This window comes from Pseudorca crassidens, chromosome 8, assembly GCF_039906515.1.
Source record: "Pseudorca crassidens isolate mPseCra1 chromosome 8, mPseCra1.hap1, whole genome shotgun sequence".
Classification (NCBI taxonomy): domain Eukaryota; kingdom Metazoa; phylum Chordata; class Mammalia; order Artiodactyla; family Delphinidae; genus Pseudorca; species Pseudorca crassidens.
In genome coordinates, this window is record NC_090303.1 from 79,535,055 (window position 1) to 79,555,307 (window position 20,253).

At 42.8% G+C, this 20,253-nt stretch overlaps 1 protein-coding gene across 23 annotated transcripts in view; it reads right to left on the minus strand.

Moving 5' to 3' along the window:
* CADPS2 (calcium dependent secretion activator 2) overlaps positions 1–18,036 on the minus strand; it is a 483,200-nt gene extending 465,164 nt beyond the window's left edge. For 5 of the 23 annotated variants that reach the window (XM_067746872.1, XM_067746873.1, XM_067746871.1 and 2 more), the window contains exon 1: positions 17,489–18,023. In XM_067746872.1, the coding sequence (XP_067602973.1) occupies positions 17,489–17,836 (348 nt within the window). In that variant the 5' untranslated portion in view covers positions 17,837–18,023. Of the gene's footprint in view, positions 1–17,488 lie in introns of all 23 variants that reach the window. The other 18 variants (XM_067746874.1, XM_067746852.1, XM_067746851.1 and 15 more) reach the window with 11 other exon arrangements.
* Between the last annotated feature and the right edge of the window lie 2,217 nt (positions 18,037–20,253).

Here is a 20,253-nt window from a genome sequence, read left to right on the forward strand (position 1 = left end):
GGCACCTGGGATCAAGATCAATAACCTCCTTAGCAGTTTGACAGACTCTTTTACAGTTTGAGAATTCAGAATTCCCATTATGAGGTCCTGACATTTTAACATTTCCTATTCAAACAGTTTCCCATACAATCCCAACTAACTCCCTTTATAAAGCCACTGCTGAAGACCACAACAATACTCAAGTTTCCTTCCGTCAGCCTTTAATTGTAGGTAGCAATGCTTTAGGGGCATGTGATTTGTCCTGCAATATACCCACATACTCCTGACTTCAGTATAACCTAATAAAACAATTTTAAATAAGAGTTCTTATACCAGAAACAAAGTAGCTCTGTTCTTGCCAGAAAAAATTTAAAAAGACACCTGAATTAAAGATCCAAGGGTTTGGAGGCACAGAGATCTGAGTTAGAACTCAAACACCATCATTTACAAACTGAATGACCTTAAGCAGATTGCTTACATTCTCTGAGCAAACACAGAAATAGAAATAAGATAAGCTGAAACTTCAAGACTTAAAAATGTCATTTAATCCTTCTCATTTCTTTTAAAAGCCATCGTGCATTTTATCCCTTTTTAACCTTCATGCTCTGAAGAACATCTCAGAACCTGGTAAACATTAATATTTCAGGCACATTACGTATAGTTGACATTTTTAGACTCTATATTTTTGTGAAGATACTGACTATTCTGCTGAGAGGCCTCTGAACAGCGATACAGTGATTGTGAAATTAATGAAAACATTGGGGGCCTAGGAAGGTCCTCGGTGAGAAAAAAAACCAAGTCAAAAGTGCAGTATTTAAGCAAATACTGCTGAAGAGAACAGTCTTTCATGAGAATAAAAGAAGCTGCTTTGTAAAAAGTTAAAATGTTCTCATTGTCAGGCACTTGTCTCTTGGTGGGGGAAAGACACAGACCGTACTACCTACTGAAGCCATTATCTATTGATATGGTCAGAGAGCAGGGCCTGAGGGCCTTGCACTATAAAAAGAATCAAGTAACTTTTGCTAAAAAGTTACTAATGGAATTCAGGTCTCCCTCTGACCTTAACACATACCTCACAAATTGATTCCCCTCATTACTCCCTTATTGGTTTCCTCCTAAAACTGCTTAAAATATTCAACTTACCTGGGTTTTATTTAATTGAAAGTTTATACTATTTTACATTAAATAGCCCAACAGACTCATAAAATTTCATGGACATAGGAGTCACACACACAGATTGAAAAGAGTTGGGTAACTAATTAGATGAGAACCTTTAATTTTATTCTTACCTTTACCATTACTGGTTAATGCCTAGAGGCAAAATGCTGAACAAGCACGGTCCTTTTGAAATTCCTTTCTCCAACCAGATGTTTATATTCCATCATATCAAGGTTATTCTACGAACTATGGGTCTTATTCCAGTTAATAGCTTCATTAATGCACAGGGGAGTCAAGCATAAAACTAAGTCGCAGAAAATTATAACATAATAGGGAATATGCACATAATATGAATACACTGTTATAGCCTTTGATTCTCCTGAATTTTACATTACTCTGTGTTCCTAAAGTAAAGCCAAGAGGCAGATGAAAGGAAAACACTTGTTTGTTAATGACAATCTGAAGATTATGATTAGAAAATGCATCCAAATAGAACGTTCCAAGATCTTTAAATGTTCTAATAAAGACAGCAGGATGATTTTAAGAAGCTGTCTCACCCTAAAGAAAAGCAAATACCACCCTTTAGCGCCCAGCCTCCCTCCCTTTCAAGTTCACAAAAATACAAGAATTTCCAGGAGCTGAAAGACACACTCCTATAGCCATATTGAGTGTAAATAAGTGCCTAGCGCAACAAATTCTTTAAAAGCCAAAAGGATTGTTGTAACATTTTAGAACCCCCTAAAAATAAAGAACAGTAAAAGCATATGAGACAGGAAAAAAATGGGTCATGTAAAAACGACACCAGACTTCCAACTTCTCATTAACAACACTTGTGAAGCAATGCCTTCAAAGGTCTGAGGGAAAATGATTTCAACCCAGACTTCTATGGCCAGCCCATTTCTCTACCAAAATAAAGGTAACTACAGACTTGCATGGATTTGGGAAATTTATCACACTCTCTCTTACAAAAGCGCATGTGCAAAGGTTCAAACAAGAAGGAAAAAAAAGTGTTGCCAACTCAAAAGAACTAAGAAGGGAGAATGACAACTCAGCCTGCTGTCCAAACACCAGTTCAGATTAGTGTTACGCCTGAGGAAGGCTAAACAAGGGGGGAAAGGTAGAGAGAGAGATGAATGCTATCCTTTGGAATAGTGACTCTCAACCCTAATCAGACACGACATCCCCTGTGCTAGCTATTCCCCTCTGCCCTCCAGATCTATTTTCCCCCTGTTGTCTACCCTGTTCTGTGCCTTGGGGGACTAATGACTTAGAACAGCAAGCAATTCTGCTCTCCAGCTTCTCTCTGGGTTTCCCTTCTGGTGAAGGGCCAGCATCAGAGGAGTCAGAGAGAAGGAAGACAAAGCCAGCAGAGTCGTGCCCTTTGCTCCCTCCCTGCTATGCACAGTCTCAGTGACTAGACTCTCCACAGCCTCTGTCAGGCAGCCTTTCTCCCGCCCAGCTCAGACCACAGCTCCCTCCTCCCGCTCTTGGAGACCCAGGGGTAGTAAGGGCTCTTCCTTCTGTAGCCAACTCTTGAATGCTTCACGATCCCGTCACTGGTTCCCTTAAACCTGCCTGACCCTCTCATTTGTGAACTGTCCCTTGGAGTGGAACAGGCTATCTCCTACTGGGCCCTAACTAATAAACCCCCTATAAATGCAAAAAACAGAACAATAACCCTTTTGCTATGCAGCAATGAAATTTATCCCTAGGTATATTACCTGCCCAGACCCGTTTTCAAAAATATAACATCCTAACGGGAACAGAAACAAAGTAACTGAAATAACATGTATATTAGTATGTAAATGCTTAGGCGTAGCTGGTCTACAAGATAGTGGATGTATGCATCTAGTCTTACATAATGAAGAAGTCAGAACTTAAGGGAAGTTAGGCGATATTTAACTGAAATTTATCAAAAACAGAGTGCTGACATTTTGAAATAAGGGCTAAGAAGTTTTTATATATGTATCCATAAAATCAAGGAGAATGTGACAACTGAAAATGAAGGCTGACACAAGCACCTTGTATTGGTAACACAGTATCAGAAGCATCATTACTGTTGGTGACATTTTTCAAAATAGTGAGCAATGGGCTTCCCTGGTGGCGCAGTGGTTGAGAGTCCGCCTGCCGATGCAGGGGACACGGGTTCGTGCCCCGGTCCGGGAAAATCCCACATGCCGCGGAGTGGCTGGGCCCGTGAGCCATGGCCACTGAGCCTGCGCATCCGGAGCCGGTGCTCCGCAACGGGAGAGGCCACAGCAGGGAGAGGCCCACGTACCGCAAAAAAAAAAAAAAAAAAAAAAAAAAAGCAATTCTCAGGAAAGTTCCTGACAAAGTTCAATCTTCCTTCAATTTACCCGGAAGTTGTCGCACTAGAAAAATAACTTAGTAAACCCACGCAAAAAAACTTTGCATTTTGTAGATGAAGAGTTATGCTCTAGGCTCAAATAATTATAAACCGGCTTTAACTACAGAAATGTCCAACACGGCATTCAAATGCCATGTGTGACGGACAATACAGCATGCATTCCAGGATTTCTAGAATCCTTGGATCCCACCCCCTAAATACCAGTGGCAAGCCCCCAGTCAACCGAGAAAATCAAAAACACCCCATACTTTTTAAAATGTCTGCTAAGGAGTTATTACCATCTCCGTTGATAGGCACCGGTTTATAATTCTGGACAACTTAAGGAAGCAATGAAGGGAGACAAGATGGGTAAAGAAGAAAAAAAGACCCCAAGAAAAATAAAATTTTAAGAAATGCAACCAAGTACATTATGTGGTTTTGCAGTGAAAAATAGTCTTGATGATGTAAACTCCATTAAATGGCCTTGAATTTCTAGAAGCAACTACTCAAAGAGCAGAGAACTTAACGATTCTTACCATAAAAATCGTTCTTACTTAATGATTCTTAAACATAAAGTAGATTAGCAACCTTGGGAGGGTATTTTCCTCACAGAAATGTCTGGATGCAGGGGCGACTGGCAATGGTTTCAGAATCAAGTGCGTCTGACCCAGCATCTCTCATTCCCTTAGCATCTTCCTCAGTCACAAGATGACTGTCTCCTGTCTCATACACCAGAACGTATGTCACATGGCCACCCACAGCTGCCAGGGAAGCTAGAGCTGAAAACTTAGCGAAGAGGAGGAGGGGAAATGAGCATCAGGTAATTAACACTCATAGCGGAAATAGTACAACTATAAGGTCTACAGAGGAAAAACGGAGAAATAAAAGGGGTGAGTATATTACGTAAATTAAAAAGCTAAGTGTAGGTATGATGTGGATATAACAGATTATAATTAAAATCACTTAAGATTAGCATAAACATGACAGAAGTTCATTTTCTCTGAGACCTGAGCATGTGGCAGCTCTCCCCTGCAAAGCTTTCAGGGCGCCAGGCTCCTTCAGACATGTTCTGCTCTCAGCAGGCAGCATGTCCTTATTCAAATGGCTGCTCTAATGACTGGCGTGGGGATTCCAGCCAGTGGAAAAAGGGCGGATGTGCCCCTCTTTCCAAGGAATGGCCTATAAGGTTTGCACAGGGCACTTCCATTCATACCCCACTTGCCTGAACTTAGTCTTTTAGCTCTATCCAGCCACAAGAAGCTGGAAAAGACAACAGACCCTGATTGTTACATACTGTTCAGAGCCATCAGGAGAACAATCTGGGGCAACAGTCCGTCTGCCACATACTTGCTCCTAGTCTGGCAAGACTCACTTTCTGCTCTTCTCAGCAAAATCTCAGCCACATGTAGCCTGTCTTCTTGAATTCTTTAAGAACAGAGACATTGCCTGTGCAATTCGTCGTGAGAACAGACCCAGTCCTGTTCTCATGTGCGAGAAATAAAGTCGACATCCCCCTGGGCTGTGCTCTCGACCCACATTCTCTGCAGACAAGCACACCCAGTGCCACGGTTAACAAAAAAAAAAAAAAAAAAAAAAAAGCGGGGAGAAGATGAGAAAAGGTAACCATGCTCCCAACTAAAAAGTCTGTGGCTTGTAAGGAGGGGAGAACATACTGGGGTCAACTAGCAGACTAATAATGGTAACTAACCACCTTCCAAGTAGAAGAAAGGAGCCAGATGCTTGTAAGTGGGCTTGATCTCCCCACCCTGCCCCTTCTACAGGAAGTAATGGCTGGAGTCTGAGGAGGATGGAGGACGAAAAGTGGTTTGTGCATCTTATTTCAATTTACAAAGGATTCGCCGGAAGAGTTAAAAACATAGGGAAGAGTGAAAAGGGTTCTCTCAGGAAATGTAACTGGGGTTGGGGAGAAATGGGACAGGAGACAGCTTTTTATTCCAAGTTCTGCAAGACTTCAATTTTTAACCACATGAATATGTTTTATTTAATAGCATAAATAGATTTAGCACATTATCATCTTCAAAATAACACTATTACCATATGGTCCATTTATAATATATTCACGAACTTAAATGGTGAGAAAATACTACCTATATCCTATACTACCCGAGGCTACCACCCTCTTCAGACCGGAACCATTGCCACAATCTCTCAATTGGTCTTCCAGCTTCCACTCTTGCCTTGACAATCTATTCTCAAGGCTGGACGATGCTTCAGGCGTTGCCCTAAATTCCACGTAAATGGTGGCCCCTGGAGTTGTGCCATGTAGTGGCACTGGATCTTCTCAGGTACAGACTATTTTAGAATCTTAATCAGATCACTTTTTGAACCTGCTCAATACTCAATAGCTCCCCACCCTGCTTAAAGTCTGATCTTCCCATGGCCTAAAGAACTTACATAAGCTACCCCGTGCCTACCTCTCCAGACTCATCACTTCCTAGGATTTTTGCATCTATGTTCATCAGTGATACTGGCCTGTAGTTTTCTTTTTTTGTGACATCTTTGTCTGGTTTTGGTATCAGGGTGATGGCAGCCCCGCAGAATGAGTAGAATAAATCCTTGGATTTATCCTGTATGGACTCCCTGTGCTTCCTGGACTTGATTGACTATTTCCCGTATTAGGGAAGTTTTCAACTATAATCTCCTCCAATATTTTCTCAGTCCCTTTCTTTTTCCCTTCTTCTGGGACCCCTATAATTCGAATGTTGGTACATTTAATGTCTTCCCAGAGGTCTGAGAATGTCCTCAATTCTTTTCATTCTTTTTTCTTTATTCTGCTCTGCAGTAGTTATTTCCACTATTTTATCTTCCAGGTCACTTATCCATTCTTCTGCTTCATTTATTCTGCTATTGATTCCTTCTGGAGAATTTTTAATTTCATTTATCATGTTGTTCATCATTGTTTGTTTGCTCTTTAGTTCTTCTAGGTCCTTGTTAAATGTTTCTTATATTCTCTCAATTCTATTTCCAAGATTTTGGATCATCTTTACTATCATTACTCTGAATTCTTTTTCAGGTAGACTGCGTATTTACTCTTCATTTGTTAGCTCTGGTGGGTTTTTACCTTGCTCCTTCATCTGCTGTGTGTTTCTCTGTCTTCTCATTTTTCTTAACTTACTGTGTTTGGGATCTCCTTTTCGCAAGCCGCAGGTTCGTAGTTCCCGTTGTTTTTGGTGTCTGCCCCCAGTGGCTAAGGCTGGTTCAGTGGCTTGTGCAGGCTTCCTGGTGGAGGGGACTGGTGCCTGTGTTCTGGTGGATGAGGCTGGATCTTGTCTTTCTGGTGGGCAGTACTATGTCTGGTGGTGTGTTCTGGGATGTCTGTGACCTTATCATGATTTTAGGCAGCCTCTCACCTAATGGGTGGGATTGTGTTCCTGCCTTGCTAGTTGTTTGGCATAGGGTGTCCAGCACTGTAGCCTGCTGGTCGTTGAGGGGAGCTGGGTCTTAGCATTGAGAAGGTGATCTCTGGGAGAGCTCCAGCCATTTGATATTATGTGGAGCTGGGAGGTCTCTGGTGGACCAAAGTCCTGAACTCGGTTCTCCCACCACAGAGGCACAGGCCTGACACCCAGCCAGAGCACCATGGCCCTGTCAGTTACCCTGTCAGCCCTGTCAGGCTCAGAAGAAAAGGGAGAAAAAAAAGAAAAAGAAAAGAAAATAGTGTTATTAAAATTTTAAAAAATTTAAAAGAAAGGAGAGAGCAACCAAACCAAAAAACAAATCCAACAATGATAACCAGCACTAAAAACTATACTAAAAAAAAAAAAAATGGACAGACAGAACTCTAGGACAAATGGTAAAAGTAAAGCTATACAGACAGAATCACACAAAGCAGCATACATATACACTCACAAAGAGAAAAAAGGAAAAAAGTATATAATCTATATATTTTAAAAAAAAAAGGAAGAGAGCAACCAAATCAATAAACAAATCTACCAATGATAATAAACTCTAAATACTAAACTAAGATAAACAAAAACCAAAAGCAAATTAGATGCAGAAAGCAAACCCCCAAGTCTACAGTTGCTCCCAAAGTCCACTGCCTCAATTTTTAGGTGATTCGTTGTCTACTCAGGCATTCCACAGATGCAAGTACATCAAGTTGACTGTGGAGCTTTAATCCGCTGCTCCTGAGGCTGCTGGGAGAGACTTCCCTTTCTCTTCTTTGTTCGCACAGCTCCTGGGGTTCAGCTTTGAATTTGGACCCGCTTCTGCGTGTAGGTCGCCTGAGGGCGTCTGGTCTTCGCTCAGACAGGATGGGGTTAAAGGAGCAGCTGATTCGGGGGCTCTGGCTCACGCAGGCCGGGGAGAGGGAGGGGTACGGATGCGGGGCGAGCCTGAGGCAGTAGAGGCCGGCATGACTTCGCACCAGCTCAAGGCGCGCTGTGCGTTCTCCCTCGGAAGTTGTCCCTGGATCCCGGGACCCTGGCAGTGGCGGGCTGCACAGGCTCCCCGGAAGGGAGGTGTGGATAGTGACCTGTGCTCGCACACAGGCTTCTTGGTGGCTGCAGCAGCAGCCTTAGCATCTCATGCCCGTCTCTGGGGTCCATGCTGATAGCCGTGGCTCACGCCCGTCTCTGGAGCTCGTTTAAGCGGTGCTCTGAATCCCCTCTCCTCGCGCACCCAAAACAATGGTGTCTTGCCTCTTAGGCAAGTCCAGACCTTTTCCCTGACTCCCTCCCGGTTAGCCATGGCGCACTAGCCCCCTTCAGGCTGTGTTCACGCAGCCAAGCCCAGTTCTCTCCCTGGGATCCGACCTCCGAAGCCCAAGCCTCAGCTCCCAGCCCTCGCCCGCCCCGGCGGCTGAGCAGACAAGCTTCTCGGGCTGATGAGTGCTGGTCGGCACCGATCCTCTGGGCAGGAATCTCTCCACTTTGCCCTCTGCACCCCCACTGCTGCGCTCTCCTCCGTGGCTCCAAAGCTTCCCCCCCCCCACCACAGCCCCCCGTCTCCGCCAGTGAAGGGCCTTCCTAGTGTGTGGAAACCTTTCCTCCTTCACGGCTCCCTCCCAGAGGTGCAGGTCCCATCCCTATTCTTTTGTCTCTTTTTTCTTTTGCCCTACACAGGTATGTGGGGAGTTTCTTGCCTTCTGGGAAGTCTGAGGTCTTCTGCCAGCGTTCAGTAGGTGTTCTGTAGGAGTTGTTCCACATGTAGATGTATTTCTGATGTATTTGTGGGGAGGAAGGTGATTTCCACGTCTTACTCCTCCACCATCTTGAAGGTCTTCCTGTGAATTTTTTTTTTTAAGGAAAAAATCTGAAGACTTAAAACTAACATTAAAGATTAAGAAAATAAGTGAGAAATATGCCCAACTCTATGTTAATATACATGAAAATCTAGAATTGGCCAATTTTCTGAAATTATGCAATCATCACAATTGAATCTGGAATAAGAAGAAAAATCTAATAGGCTAGGGAAAGGAAAAAATCAAAAATAGGTTCTGGATGTAGTTCATTTCATGAGTCAATTGTTTCAAAAGTTCACGTATAATAGGGGTTACCCTAGCAATGCAAACATGGTTTAATAAGAACCTAGAAATATGTCACATCAGTAAAATAAAACTAGTCAATCACCTCAATTGATGCAGAAATCTGATAACATTCAGAGTCCATTCCTGACATTTTATCCTCTTAACGTAATAAAAACAGAATTATCCTAAAACACTAACCAACACTATATTCACTGGTAGAATACCAAAAGCATTCCCAGGAAAGCCTGGACCAAGCCTAAGGTATTGGCAACAAGTACACATACTCTTCTAGACATTGTATTAGGACAGTTGCCCTGTGAAACAAAAGAGGTACAGCTACTGGACCAGACAAAAGTTATAACTATTAGCAGATGATTCAACCACCTACTTAGAAATTCTAGAAGAATAAAGTACTAATTACTCAGTCAGTAGTGTACTGTAATATAACCAGCTGTAACAAAAATTAGAGTTTTACATTTATCCATAATAAAACAGGGAAGGATGTCACAGTAAAAACAAAAATTATAAAATGCTTAAAAATAATTATAATTATTAAGTATAAATGCAAAGGTTCTATATAATGAAAATGCAAAACATCACAAAGACATAAGAAGCTTAACTAAAGAGATATGCTGGGCTTCCCTGGTGGCACAGTGGTTGGGAGTCCGCCTGCAGTTAGGGGACACGGGTTCGTGCCCTGGTCCGGGAAGATCCCACATGCCGCGGAGCGGCTAGGCCCATGAGCCATGGCCACTGAACCTGCGCGTCCAGAGCCTGTGCTCCGCAACGGGAGAGGCCACAACAGTGAGAGGCCCGCATACCGCAAAAAAAAAAAAAGATATGCTATGTTCCTAGAAGACTGAATGTAATAAAATATAGTTTCCTAAACAAGATTAAATTAAAAATGATAGCACCTAATTTGGAGCACATCCATGCAGTAGGCACTATACTAAGCACTTTATATGTATCACTTCATTTAATCAGAACAGGAATACTATGAGGTCATTATCCCCATTTTACAAATGAAAAACCCAGGGCCCAGAGACATGAAATGCCTTGCTCACACAGTGAATGAATAGAAAATAATGAAGCCCAGGCCCTCTGAAGCCAAAGTGATTTCCATCAGATATTAAAATATGGTAAGATCATAATTATGGTATTAGCAGTAGGAAAAAGTAGTAGATTAATGAATTAGAATAGGTAGCCTAGAAACAGATATAAAGCGAAATACATACAAATAGTCTATACATCACTGAACATTATCCCATGAGAAATTTTCTGCTTGTTTTATTCTCTAGTCTCAGAACATTTTGTAGTTAAACTCACATACTAGGGGCTCAATAAATATTTGATCAATGAATTAATGAAGGAAAGAATATAAATGATTTGGTCTAACACCTTAGTAATTGAAGTAGAGCTTAATCAAAAGTTAGGCTTCAAGAATTGCTTAGCTATTTGGGGGAAAAAAAGTCAATTCCTTGATTCAAATTTTAATTCAAGATGGGAAACTTATTAGCCAAGAATATAAATTAGAAATAAGTTTTTAAGATCAACTGAATTCTATCTAAAAAACGAAACGAAAGGCAGAAAGGCAGACTATAGAAACACCCTCCACAAAGGAATGCTACCTTCAACATACCGAGGACGGGGACACATTAATAAGTGACACCTAAATCTCAATAGAGAAGTAGGAATAGGATATTAGATCATATACATTCATCCTCCCAAGCAATCAGAAATGAGCAAATTAAATACCACCTCAGCTATCAGACTGAGAAGGATAGCCTTTTAATTATTCATACCCTTTGTCCCAGTAACATTTTCATCACAAAAATTCATTCCTAACTCGAAAGTTATAAAATGAAAATATTCAAACCATAAAGTTTACAAAGCAATGTGATAAAATTTCAAGAAGCAAAGCAAAGCATCAAGGATGCTCTACAAAGCAGAAGGCTCCCAAATACAAACAAAGGACTTAACCCATTGTGCAATCTGAGGAAAACAGGGGCTTTCCTTACTGTCTAACCTAACATTAGAGTTTTGGAAATAGCACAAAAATAAAGACACTCTTAGATAAGTCCTTAGTTTTTAATTACTTCACTTAAAACAGTTACTAGAGAATGACTTCTAAGGTTTACTTTTTGAAAAACCCGTATGCATTCCTACTGCACACACTGGAAAAAACATTCCACCTGCTAATGATCTTGTAAGACCAGACCACTGTGAAATTCACTCTTCAGTTAGACATTGCTCAGGGTCAACTCCAACTTGGAGATTTCACTAGATTCTCCTTTCCAGTTCATTTTGTAATGGTAAACGCTCAGGCTTACCCTCCTATATTTCCCGTTGCAAACACTGTGATCTATCTGTGGTTTTGTAATGAATAAATTACACAATTGATAATGTAGTTCAATAGCCTCCAGCATATCAGCAAATTAAAGACCTTTTAAAAGTCTAAATACGCACTGTCCTCCCACTGTATTGGTTCAATAGAGTCTAAAATATTTAGATGTTTTTTGTTCCTTGCCTAGAGCACCCCATTACCTTTTCCTCAATATGTAAAACGGGTTTAATTACTCAGTAATCTCACTCATTATTGCAAATATTATACTTTCACCTTGCCTAGGTGAAAATAAGCCATAAACTAAGTCATTTTCCTGTAGCTTCCCTTTAAAACAGGGATTATCAAGTCTGATCGTACACTGGTATCACCTGGGAAGCTTTACGACTCTAACCCAGAGATTGGTTTAATTAGTCTGGGGTACAACCTGGATAATGGGATTTTTTTTTTGAATTTTTGAATTTTGATTTATTTTTTATACAGCAGGTTCTTATTAACCATTTTATACATATTAGTGTATATACGTCAATCCCAATCTCCCAATTCATCCCACCACCACCACCACCCCGCTTTCCCCCCTTGGTGTCCGTACGTTTGTTCTCTATAACGGTGTCTCTATTTCTGCCCTGCAAACTGGTTCATCTGTACCATTTTTCTAGGTTCCACATATATGCGTTAATACACGATATTTGTTTTTCTCTTTCTGACTCCACTCTGATTTTTAAAAGCTCTCCAGGTGATTCTAATGTGCAGCTAAGGATAAGAATCCCAGGGGATTTTTTTTCTTCTTTTTTTTTCTTTAAAAAAAGGAAATGATATCAAAATCCTTAGGTAACTTAAACACTGGTCCTAAGGTGACATGTTACAGATTTGGGACAGTTCCATGATTAGCTTCTTGAATACTCTTAAAGCTTTGGAACAATATCATTTGTTCCAATGCTATTCTATTTACAATCATTAGTTTTTTTCCTGGCCTAAAAACTGAAATGGCAATAACACATGACTATGCAACCCACCCTCTTTGCCAAAGAAAGGTCTAATCTGAAATGCATAAAAAGTAGCACAATAACTCAAAAGAGGCCTGCCTCACTAGAAAACAATAACTGGTAGAATTTTCCATTCAGAATTCCCATACTTAACAGCCTGACAATTGGGTTTCTTAATTTTGTTTTGAAGGTCTTTCATGACTTTACAAACTATGCCATTTATCTTGTGAGTGTAGAAATGAAGGGAACTGCTTCCATTTAATAGAGGGAACACACAGCATAACAATATTTTACTTCACTTTATAAGCAGTAAACGTAAACCAAAATTACAGCTGATTTCATTTTTGAAAGAAGCGAACTCCAATATCGCTTAATCCATTTCAGTTCTCATTAGCACAACTCATTCCACCAAATTAAGTGCCGCGGTCTCAAGACACCCTGCGGAGGGATAGATGAATCAATTGAAACAAGCAGCATTTTTTTCTCTGAGATAAAGTCCAGTCTGAGGTTTCACTCTAATGTGTGGTTTCCAACTCACTCCCCACAGGACAATGTACTCCATATTAAAAGCAGCCAACAACATAACCCATCCCTTCTGCACCATAAAGTACCAAAGCGCAAGGAGCAAAGCATGAATTATCCTAACTCCCTGAGAGGGTGGGCTTTTTAGACTATCACCACATCTCCTGGACACCTGCAAGCAAGAGAGCAAGGCATGCTGTGGGGCTTCTACACTGCTTGTCTCTCGGATTTGGTTGTGGCATTGGGACAGTCTTCTCTTCGAAGTCATTAGTTCTATACCAACAGGTATTACCCTTTTTATGGCTTTCTTTACAGAGGGTGGGGTGAGGCCTGGTGGTCTCAAAACATGTTTAGGAACGTTAATTTCCACAGAAGAGAGGTTGACTCTTTGCCTTTATATTCTTGCCTCCACCCTATACCTCCCTAATTCCTCGAGACAGGGACTAAATCTGACACTTTCTATCCAACAAGCATTTAACTAGGTTCTTATACATCATGCACTACGCTGAGAATACATCAGGCTACAGTCGTATCTTAGGCCCCAAAGATGGCACAACATAGCACTAAGGAACAATGACCCCTAGCATAAGGTAAGTGATTCCTGGCCTTTGTAAATCTAGCTCATTTTTTCATAAAATTGTCTTTTTTGAGCCTGGGGATCACCTAAGCAGTAAGAACATTTTTTTTTAAGCTACAGAAAGTACTGCCATTTCCAAAGAGGGATAAAAGTGGCCACTTTACTGCAGTATAAACACTCAGACGTGCCAAGTGCAGAACCCACTGTGTATTATTTCCCCCAATGCTATTTCCCCACAGTGCTCTCTTCCTGATCGGTTCTACCAAAGGAGATTACTTCCCCACCGTCTGCAATTTCACATTATTTGTATACATTTCTCAAACTTAGTGTGGAAAATTATGCAAAGTGGTGGGAGTGATTATATAAGCAGGTTTAAGGCAGTTTAGTGAGATTACAGTGACACATAAAAATGCAAAGAACAAGGGCAGATGAATCACATGTTAAGTTATTAGATACCATTTTAGTCTTTTTGATTCCCTCTTCATTATTTCTAGTTTAAGGTAGTTGGCTTCAACATCTGACTTACTTAATTTAATAAAACAAATAATAAACAAAGCAGCTACTGACTAGAAACCTATCGACTAGCCAACCAAAACTGTGAGCACTTTAAGTCATGCACACCTGAAATCGTTATAAACTGAGACCTGCAATCTGTAAACCACATCTATGGAACATACTTAACCTCTTCTATGGTAGTCATTATGTTTCTCAGATTCTCCCTACCTTCTAACCACCATGGACTTTATTTTTCCTTCAGCGTCTCAATGTTTTCCAAAGGTTCGACAAATTGCCTTTATTAAGCAATAACTGATTAGCTTTAACTGCATCATTGTTGTTTCCTAGTTTCAACGCTGATCCCACCTTTAACCAATGACCTAGAATCATCCAAGGTTCATCATTATCACTGTTAGCTGATGGCGCAAAGGTAATCAACGTAAATAAGCATCAGAGGCTTAAGCATTATTCACAGCTGAAGTCATTTTTGCCATTGGCTGTTTGTTACTCCACATTGGTAGCATGTGTGAACCGTTTAGGTGGTGTGACCACCCGGTACAAGGCATTGTCAGTGCCTGGTCTACACTCCTCCCAGAGTTTTCTGTAACGCCTCAAGTTATCAGACTGGCATAAGCTAACCACCATTATTCTTCTAAGCTGAAATTTTCCAGCCAAAAGCAAAGACAGACATGTTTTAGTCAACTGAGCTTAACGCTATTAAGCTTTTTCAGCTCGTGGATACAACCTCCTACTAGCTTTGTGGGCCATCTTAGCCAAGTGGGAAAACAAAAAACAGTGCAGCTCAGCTGGTTCACAGAAACCCACCAACCCTACTAGTGAGACAGCTTTGACTGCCAGGATAAGGCTTTTATCTTCCTGTGATTAATTTTCTTCATTTATAAGATGAGGACCCTTTCAAATCTCAATTTCTGAGTTTCTAAATTCTTGAAGTTAGAAGTGAGTAAGCAGCAATATGCATTTCAATTACAACAATTTAAGCTATTAAATCCTTTTACTAGATGTCTGACTACTTGAAGATACAGAATAAAAATATACAATGGGGGCTTCCCTGGTGGCGCAGTGGTTGGGAGTCCGCCTGCCGATGCAGGGGACATGGGTTCGTGCCCAGGTCCGGGAAAATCCCACATGCCACGGAGCGGCTAGGTCCGTGAGCCATGGCCGCTGAACCTGCGCGTCTGGAGCCTGTGCTCCGCAACGAGAGAGGCCACAACAGTGAGAGGCCCGCATACCGCAAAAAAAAAAAAAAAATATATATATATATATATATACACACACACAATGGATTAGTGATTTTGCAATTATCCTGTTACTTCTTTTATATAACCCAACTGTATACTTCAAGAACAAAGTTTTTGTCATTAATTATTGGCTTGTGCATCAAATCCGGAGGAATACAGTTAAATTCCCATTTCATTTTGTCCTGGGAGGAAACCCGACTGCCAAGAATTGCTCCAGCTCCCTTTAACAAGCAACTTGTTAAAAAAAAAAAAAAAGTGGGGAGCCTTTTGAATAAGTTTGAATAAGGGAAACACTTAAGTTGTTTGGGGGCCTCCCCCTTAAAATATAAGAATAAGTCACAAAACTTCATCTCACAGCATTTAATGCTCTCAATATTTAGAAAATAGAAATTTCCAAGCAGTCTTAAGTATTTTTGTACAGAACATACGCAATGTTTTGCGTCGTTTTTGCAGTTTGGAATTATTTTTGGTGATGCCTGAAGGAGGTTATAACAATGGTCTCCTCAGTGGTATTGTGAATGCACCTGTTTGCCTATTCAAATAATTTCTAGAGAAACATTCTATTTAAACAAGAGTGTCAGAGAAATCTGCCCTATTTGAACAAGCGAGAGTTTGTTTCATTAACAAAACGCAACAAGTATGTACAGTAAGAATCAGCTACCAGTAAGCGACTCTTTGCAAAAGCATCTTCAGTGATCATATTCCAGACAGGAATAGCCTTAGTTTCACCAAACGTTATTTTTATACTTTAACACACCGAAAATAAACTTAAATGCAATATGAATATTAAAACTGGAGACTGGATGATATTCATAAACTTATATGACTACATACAACATACACAAAAACTTAGTTTAAGAGTGACTGCTGAAGATGAAAGTCTCTTGACCTACAGAGTTAAGAGGCACTGGGTGACTGTAATACAACCCAATGCAATCAAAGGATAACACAGTGTGGTACTCACCTAGGAACAAAATGGAAGGCTCACAAAAACTCCACAGGGCACTCAAAACTGACCTCACAAATGGTGGCTTCAATCATACCAATTGGTTAGGGAATAGAAAATGTTACTCAGAAATCCTTCTCTCCTCCAAAATGAAGGGCCTGCCTGGATCCCAAGGTCTTTTCCAACTCTAGCATTCTGTGACTAACTTACCTAGAGGGTTAGGCATTTGAAGGATCTGTGTAATTAGCCACCAACTGTAGCGAATCATCCCCTAAGTACTCCCAGGGAGCAATTCAAAACAGCTGCTTGGTTTAGGCCTGTTTTAAGAGGTTGGGTAAATGGGGGTGGGAGGGTAATGGGAAGACTGCATTTACTCTGAAATACCAGCTTCTCACAAGTCAATTCAGAAATGCTCCAAATTTCTAAGAAATGCTTCACATGCTTAAGTTAATGGTTCAGAAAACTAACAAACATCTATGCAACTAGGTATGCTTTGGACAAATTACAATACAATCTCTCTGGGTCTCCACATCCTGTCCCAAACTAAGGGGGCTAGTGCAGATTTCTGGTGAATCGTCTAGGTTCAACATTCTATCAAGATTTCTTAGTTTCTATTGAAAACATTCACCCAATTCCGGCAATTTTGAGTCATCACTTTCGTCTGCTACAGACTATTAGACCCTGGGGTCTTGTTTTAAAACTAAAGTTGGCAGGTATTTCACCTGAAACTCTTTAGCTCTTTGGGGACGGGGACAAAAGCGCTTTCGTGATGAAGTAGTTATGAACCAGTCCTTTATTTTTCATCAAGAGCGTGTTTCCTTAGGCCCGCCGAGACCGGTAATTACTAACCCACAGCAACTCTCCAAAGCTGCGCACCTTCCCTCCTGAGGATCTGATGTCCTAGTTACACAGCAATACAGGAAAACTTGTCCAGTTAGCTTTGTTTCGTGGAACATTTCTACACCTTCTCCCCCAGAAACGACTTCTCCCTAGCTATCAGAAGTGTTCAGATTCCACACTCATTCAGACCCACGGTAAAGCCCAGCTCCAGGAGGGCCAAGCGGACAGGAATGCACCACTACCCTTCGAAATTAAAGTTGATGGGAGCTGTGTTCTCAGCCGGCCGGGTGCAACGGCCGCACCGCCGGGCTGTCAGGTCGGTCTCGGTCCCGACCAAGCTGACAGCTTCTGCCCACCGCGGGGGAGAAGATGTGTCCATTGCAACCTGATACCAAGCGGGCTAAAGCACCGTCCTCCCTCCAAAGATTCCCTTGCCCTCCAAGACTAACAAAAATACAGTGTCCTGCAGGAGGACAACGGGCAGGCGCCCCAGAAAAGCCCAGGGAGGAAGAAGTGGGGCTGGAGACGCCCGGTCCTGCCGGCAACTCACCTTCTGCTGCCTCCGGGCCATGTCGGTGGGCTGCTTGGCGTTGAAGGGGTACGCGATGCATCTCACCACGAAGACGTAGAGCTGCAGGCGGATCCTCCGCTCCTGCTCCTCGTCCAGCAGCCGTTCGGGCTCGTCTCGCCCCTCGCTGAGCACCGAGGGGCTCGGGCTCACGGGTCTGGCTGCGCCGCCGCCGCCGCCGCCGCCCGCGCGCCCTGCCGCGTCCCGCCGCCCTTCCCGAGCCGGGGCCGGCTGCGCTCGCTGAGAGCCGCCGGCCGCCACCAGCACATCGCGGCTCTCCTCTTCCAGCCCCTCGTCCGACTCCTCTTCGCTGGAAGACGGGTCCAGCATAGTGCTCGGGGCACCCCGCCGCTCGGCCCGCGGCCCCCAGGCGCCTCACCCCCTGCCGCTGCGCCCGCGGGTCTGAGGGAGCCGCGCGGCTGGCCGCAGCGGCCGCAGAACGAAAGGGAAACTGGCCGAGGCTTTCCGGACACGTCGAGTTAGACCCAACAGTGTTTCCTACCACCAGGGCGAAAGAGGCGGGCGGGAGCCGAGAGGAGGACTGGTAGCGGAGGGGGTGGAGGAGCCGCCGGGATTAAATAGGCGGAGTTAGCGACGGGGGTGAGCCCGAGCGCCTGGTGAACTGCTCGGCTGGCCCGGGCCCCGCCAGCCCCGTAGTCCTCCAACGTCCGCCGGCCGAGGCGGAGCCGCCCGAGCGCCCGGGTGCAGGTGGGGAACCTGTGGCGCCTACAACAAGCAACACGTGGAATGGAAGGTTGAGGAGCGGGCACGGGGTCGCGGAGTGCGCGTGCGCGCGCCGCCGGCGCCGCCGCGACCCTGGCCGAGTGCCCGGGTGTCAGGCGCGTAGTTTGCAAAGATGCGGAGCGTTGAGCGCAGTGGCTCTGTGTGCGCCCACCCGGGACGCTTGGACTGCCGTGACACCACCACCACCACCACCACCTATCCCCTTTTCTCCCGCAAGCTTCCTGAGGGACAGGCGGACGTGGGGCAGGAGAGCTGGCCCTCTCCACCTCCCCGGGTGAGCGGAACAGCCAGAACGTGAGTCTCCAGCCCGAATTTGATACCCAGGGTTGAACCCCAGCACGGAAAAGTGGGGCCAGAGCCGTTTACCGCCAAATAACGTGGAGAAGAGACTTTAAAAAGTCTCTCGCTCAGCTCTGTTGCTGTTTGACGCTATGCTGAAGTCCAAATTGTAAAAGTCAGAGGAACATTCTTGAAAAGAAAAGCAAAAACAAAATACATGAGGCTTTCTTTTTAAACTGTCTTTATTCCTGTAGATGCATGAGTAAGACCGGTTTTATATCTGCGAAATGGCACTCTGCTTCAGCTCACACATAGCTTTATTTTCTGGGTTGGGATGCGGTTGACTCAAGACAGGTTGTGCAGTGTAGACATTTATTCAGCAGATTTTTTAGCACACGCCCGGTGTCCAGCAGTTAGCGTTTGGACGAGCCCGCAGCGCCCTGGGGCACACACTTGGTCACTATCGGTTCCGGCCTCAAGTGGGCGTCTCGTAGCTGCATCCGAAGCCTGTCTTATCTGCGCAGATTTCTCAGTCCCAAAGCCAGAACCACCTAGGAGTTTCTTTCTGTGTTTTTTCCGGTATTCTTAATCCGGACAAAGGAGGAAATAGGGAAAATAGTGCATTCAACATTAGGTGCAGTGCGCAGTGGCCAGACTGGCAGGGAGGCGATGGAAGCTCAGTGCAAATATCACCCGGCCGGTAAAACTACCGGCTCTGAGCTCGTCTACCCCGTGGCCAAATAGCAGCTGTAGCTTTTTCAAGCCACTTCCGCAGTTAGGTACACACGAGCGAGGCTTTCCTTCTGCATTTACTCATAGTCTCCCAAGATGTAGAAAGACAAAGAAGCATTTACTCCTGGGTAAACTTGCCTATTTATCAATCCTTACAGGTGCCCACGGTGATGAAAGGTGTTCACTGAGGGCGTGACTGCTGGCTGATCTCCAACTGCCAAGGAACACAAATCTCAAAAACTGATGTATTTAAAGGCAATATTTTTCACTTTTTGGCAAGGTAAACCATAAATAACAAGCTTATTCATTTAAGTTATAGTATCTAATGTTATATACATAGCACTCTACATTTTGCAAAGTTTTGTAAACGTGCTTGTCGAATAATGTCACCAAAGTAAACTTTTGAGAAAGGTAGTGATGATGATGATAATGATGATGATTACCATTTACATGCTTTGTACGCAGTACTGCACTAAGCCCTTTACATACATTATCCCATTTATTTTTAGTTCCATTGTACAGATAAGGAACCTGAGACTTAGGGAATCCTCTTTCCTACAGAAGGAACAACTAATAGAACAAGGACGCAACACACTGAATCCTCTCTACTTCCAAATAGTAGCTTTACTATTACAATTTGTTTGATTATAAATCAGTATATTAAATGTATGATGTTTATTAAACTGATACTTAAAATAAGAATTTAATTCCTAGGCACATAAAAGTATAATTTATATACAGCAGCTTTATTGCCCTTCCTTTTCTTGCCAAGGAAAGGTATCTTTTCAGCTTCCTTTATTAATTAGTTAAAATTGCTTGATGTGATAGCTTATTATTCTCTTCCTATTAAAAAATGGTTATCAGAGATTCTCCAAGCCTTGGAAATCCCACTGGAAAACATCTAATAATTTGTAGAATAATACATACAGTGTTTTCTCTATAAAGATGAAAATGGTTAAGGGGCATAAATTAAAGAAATATCCAAAACAACA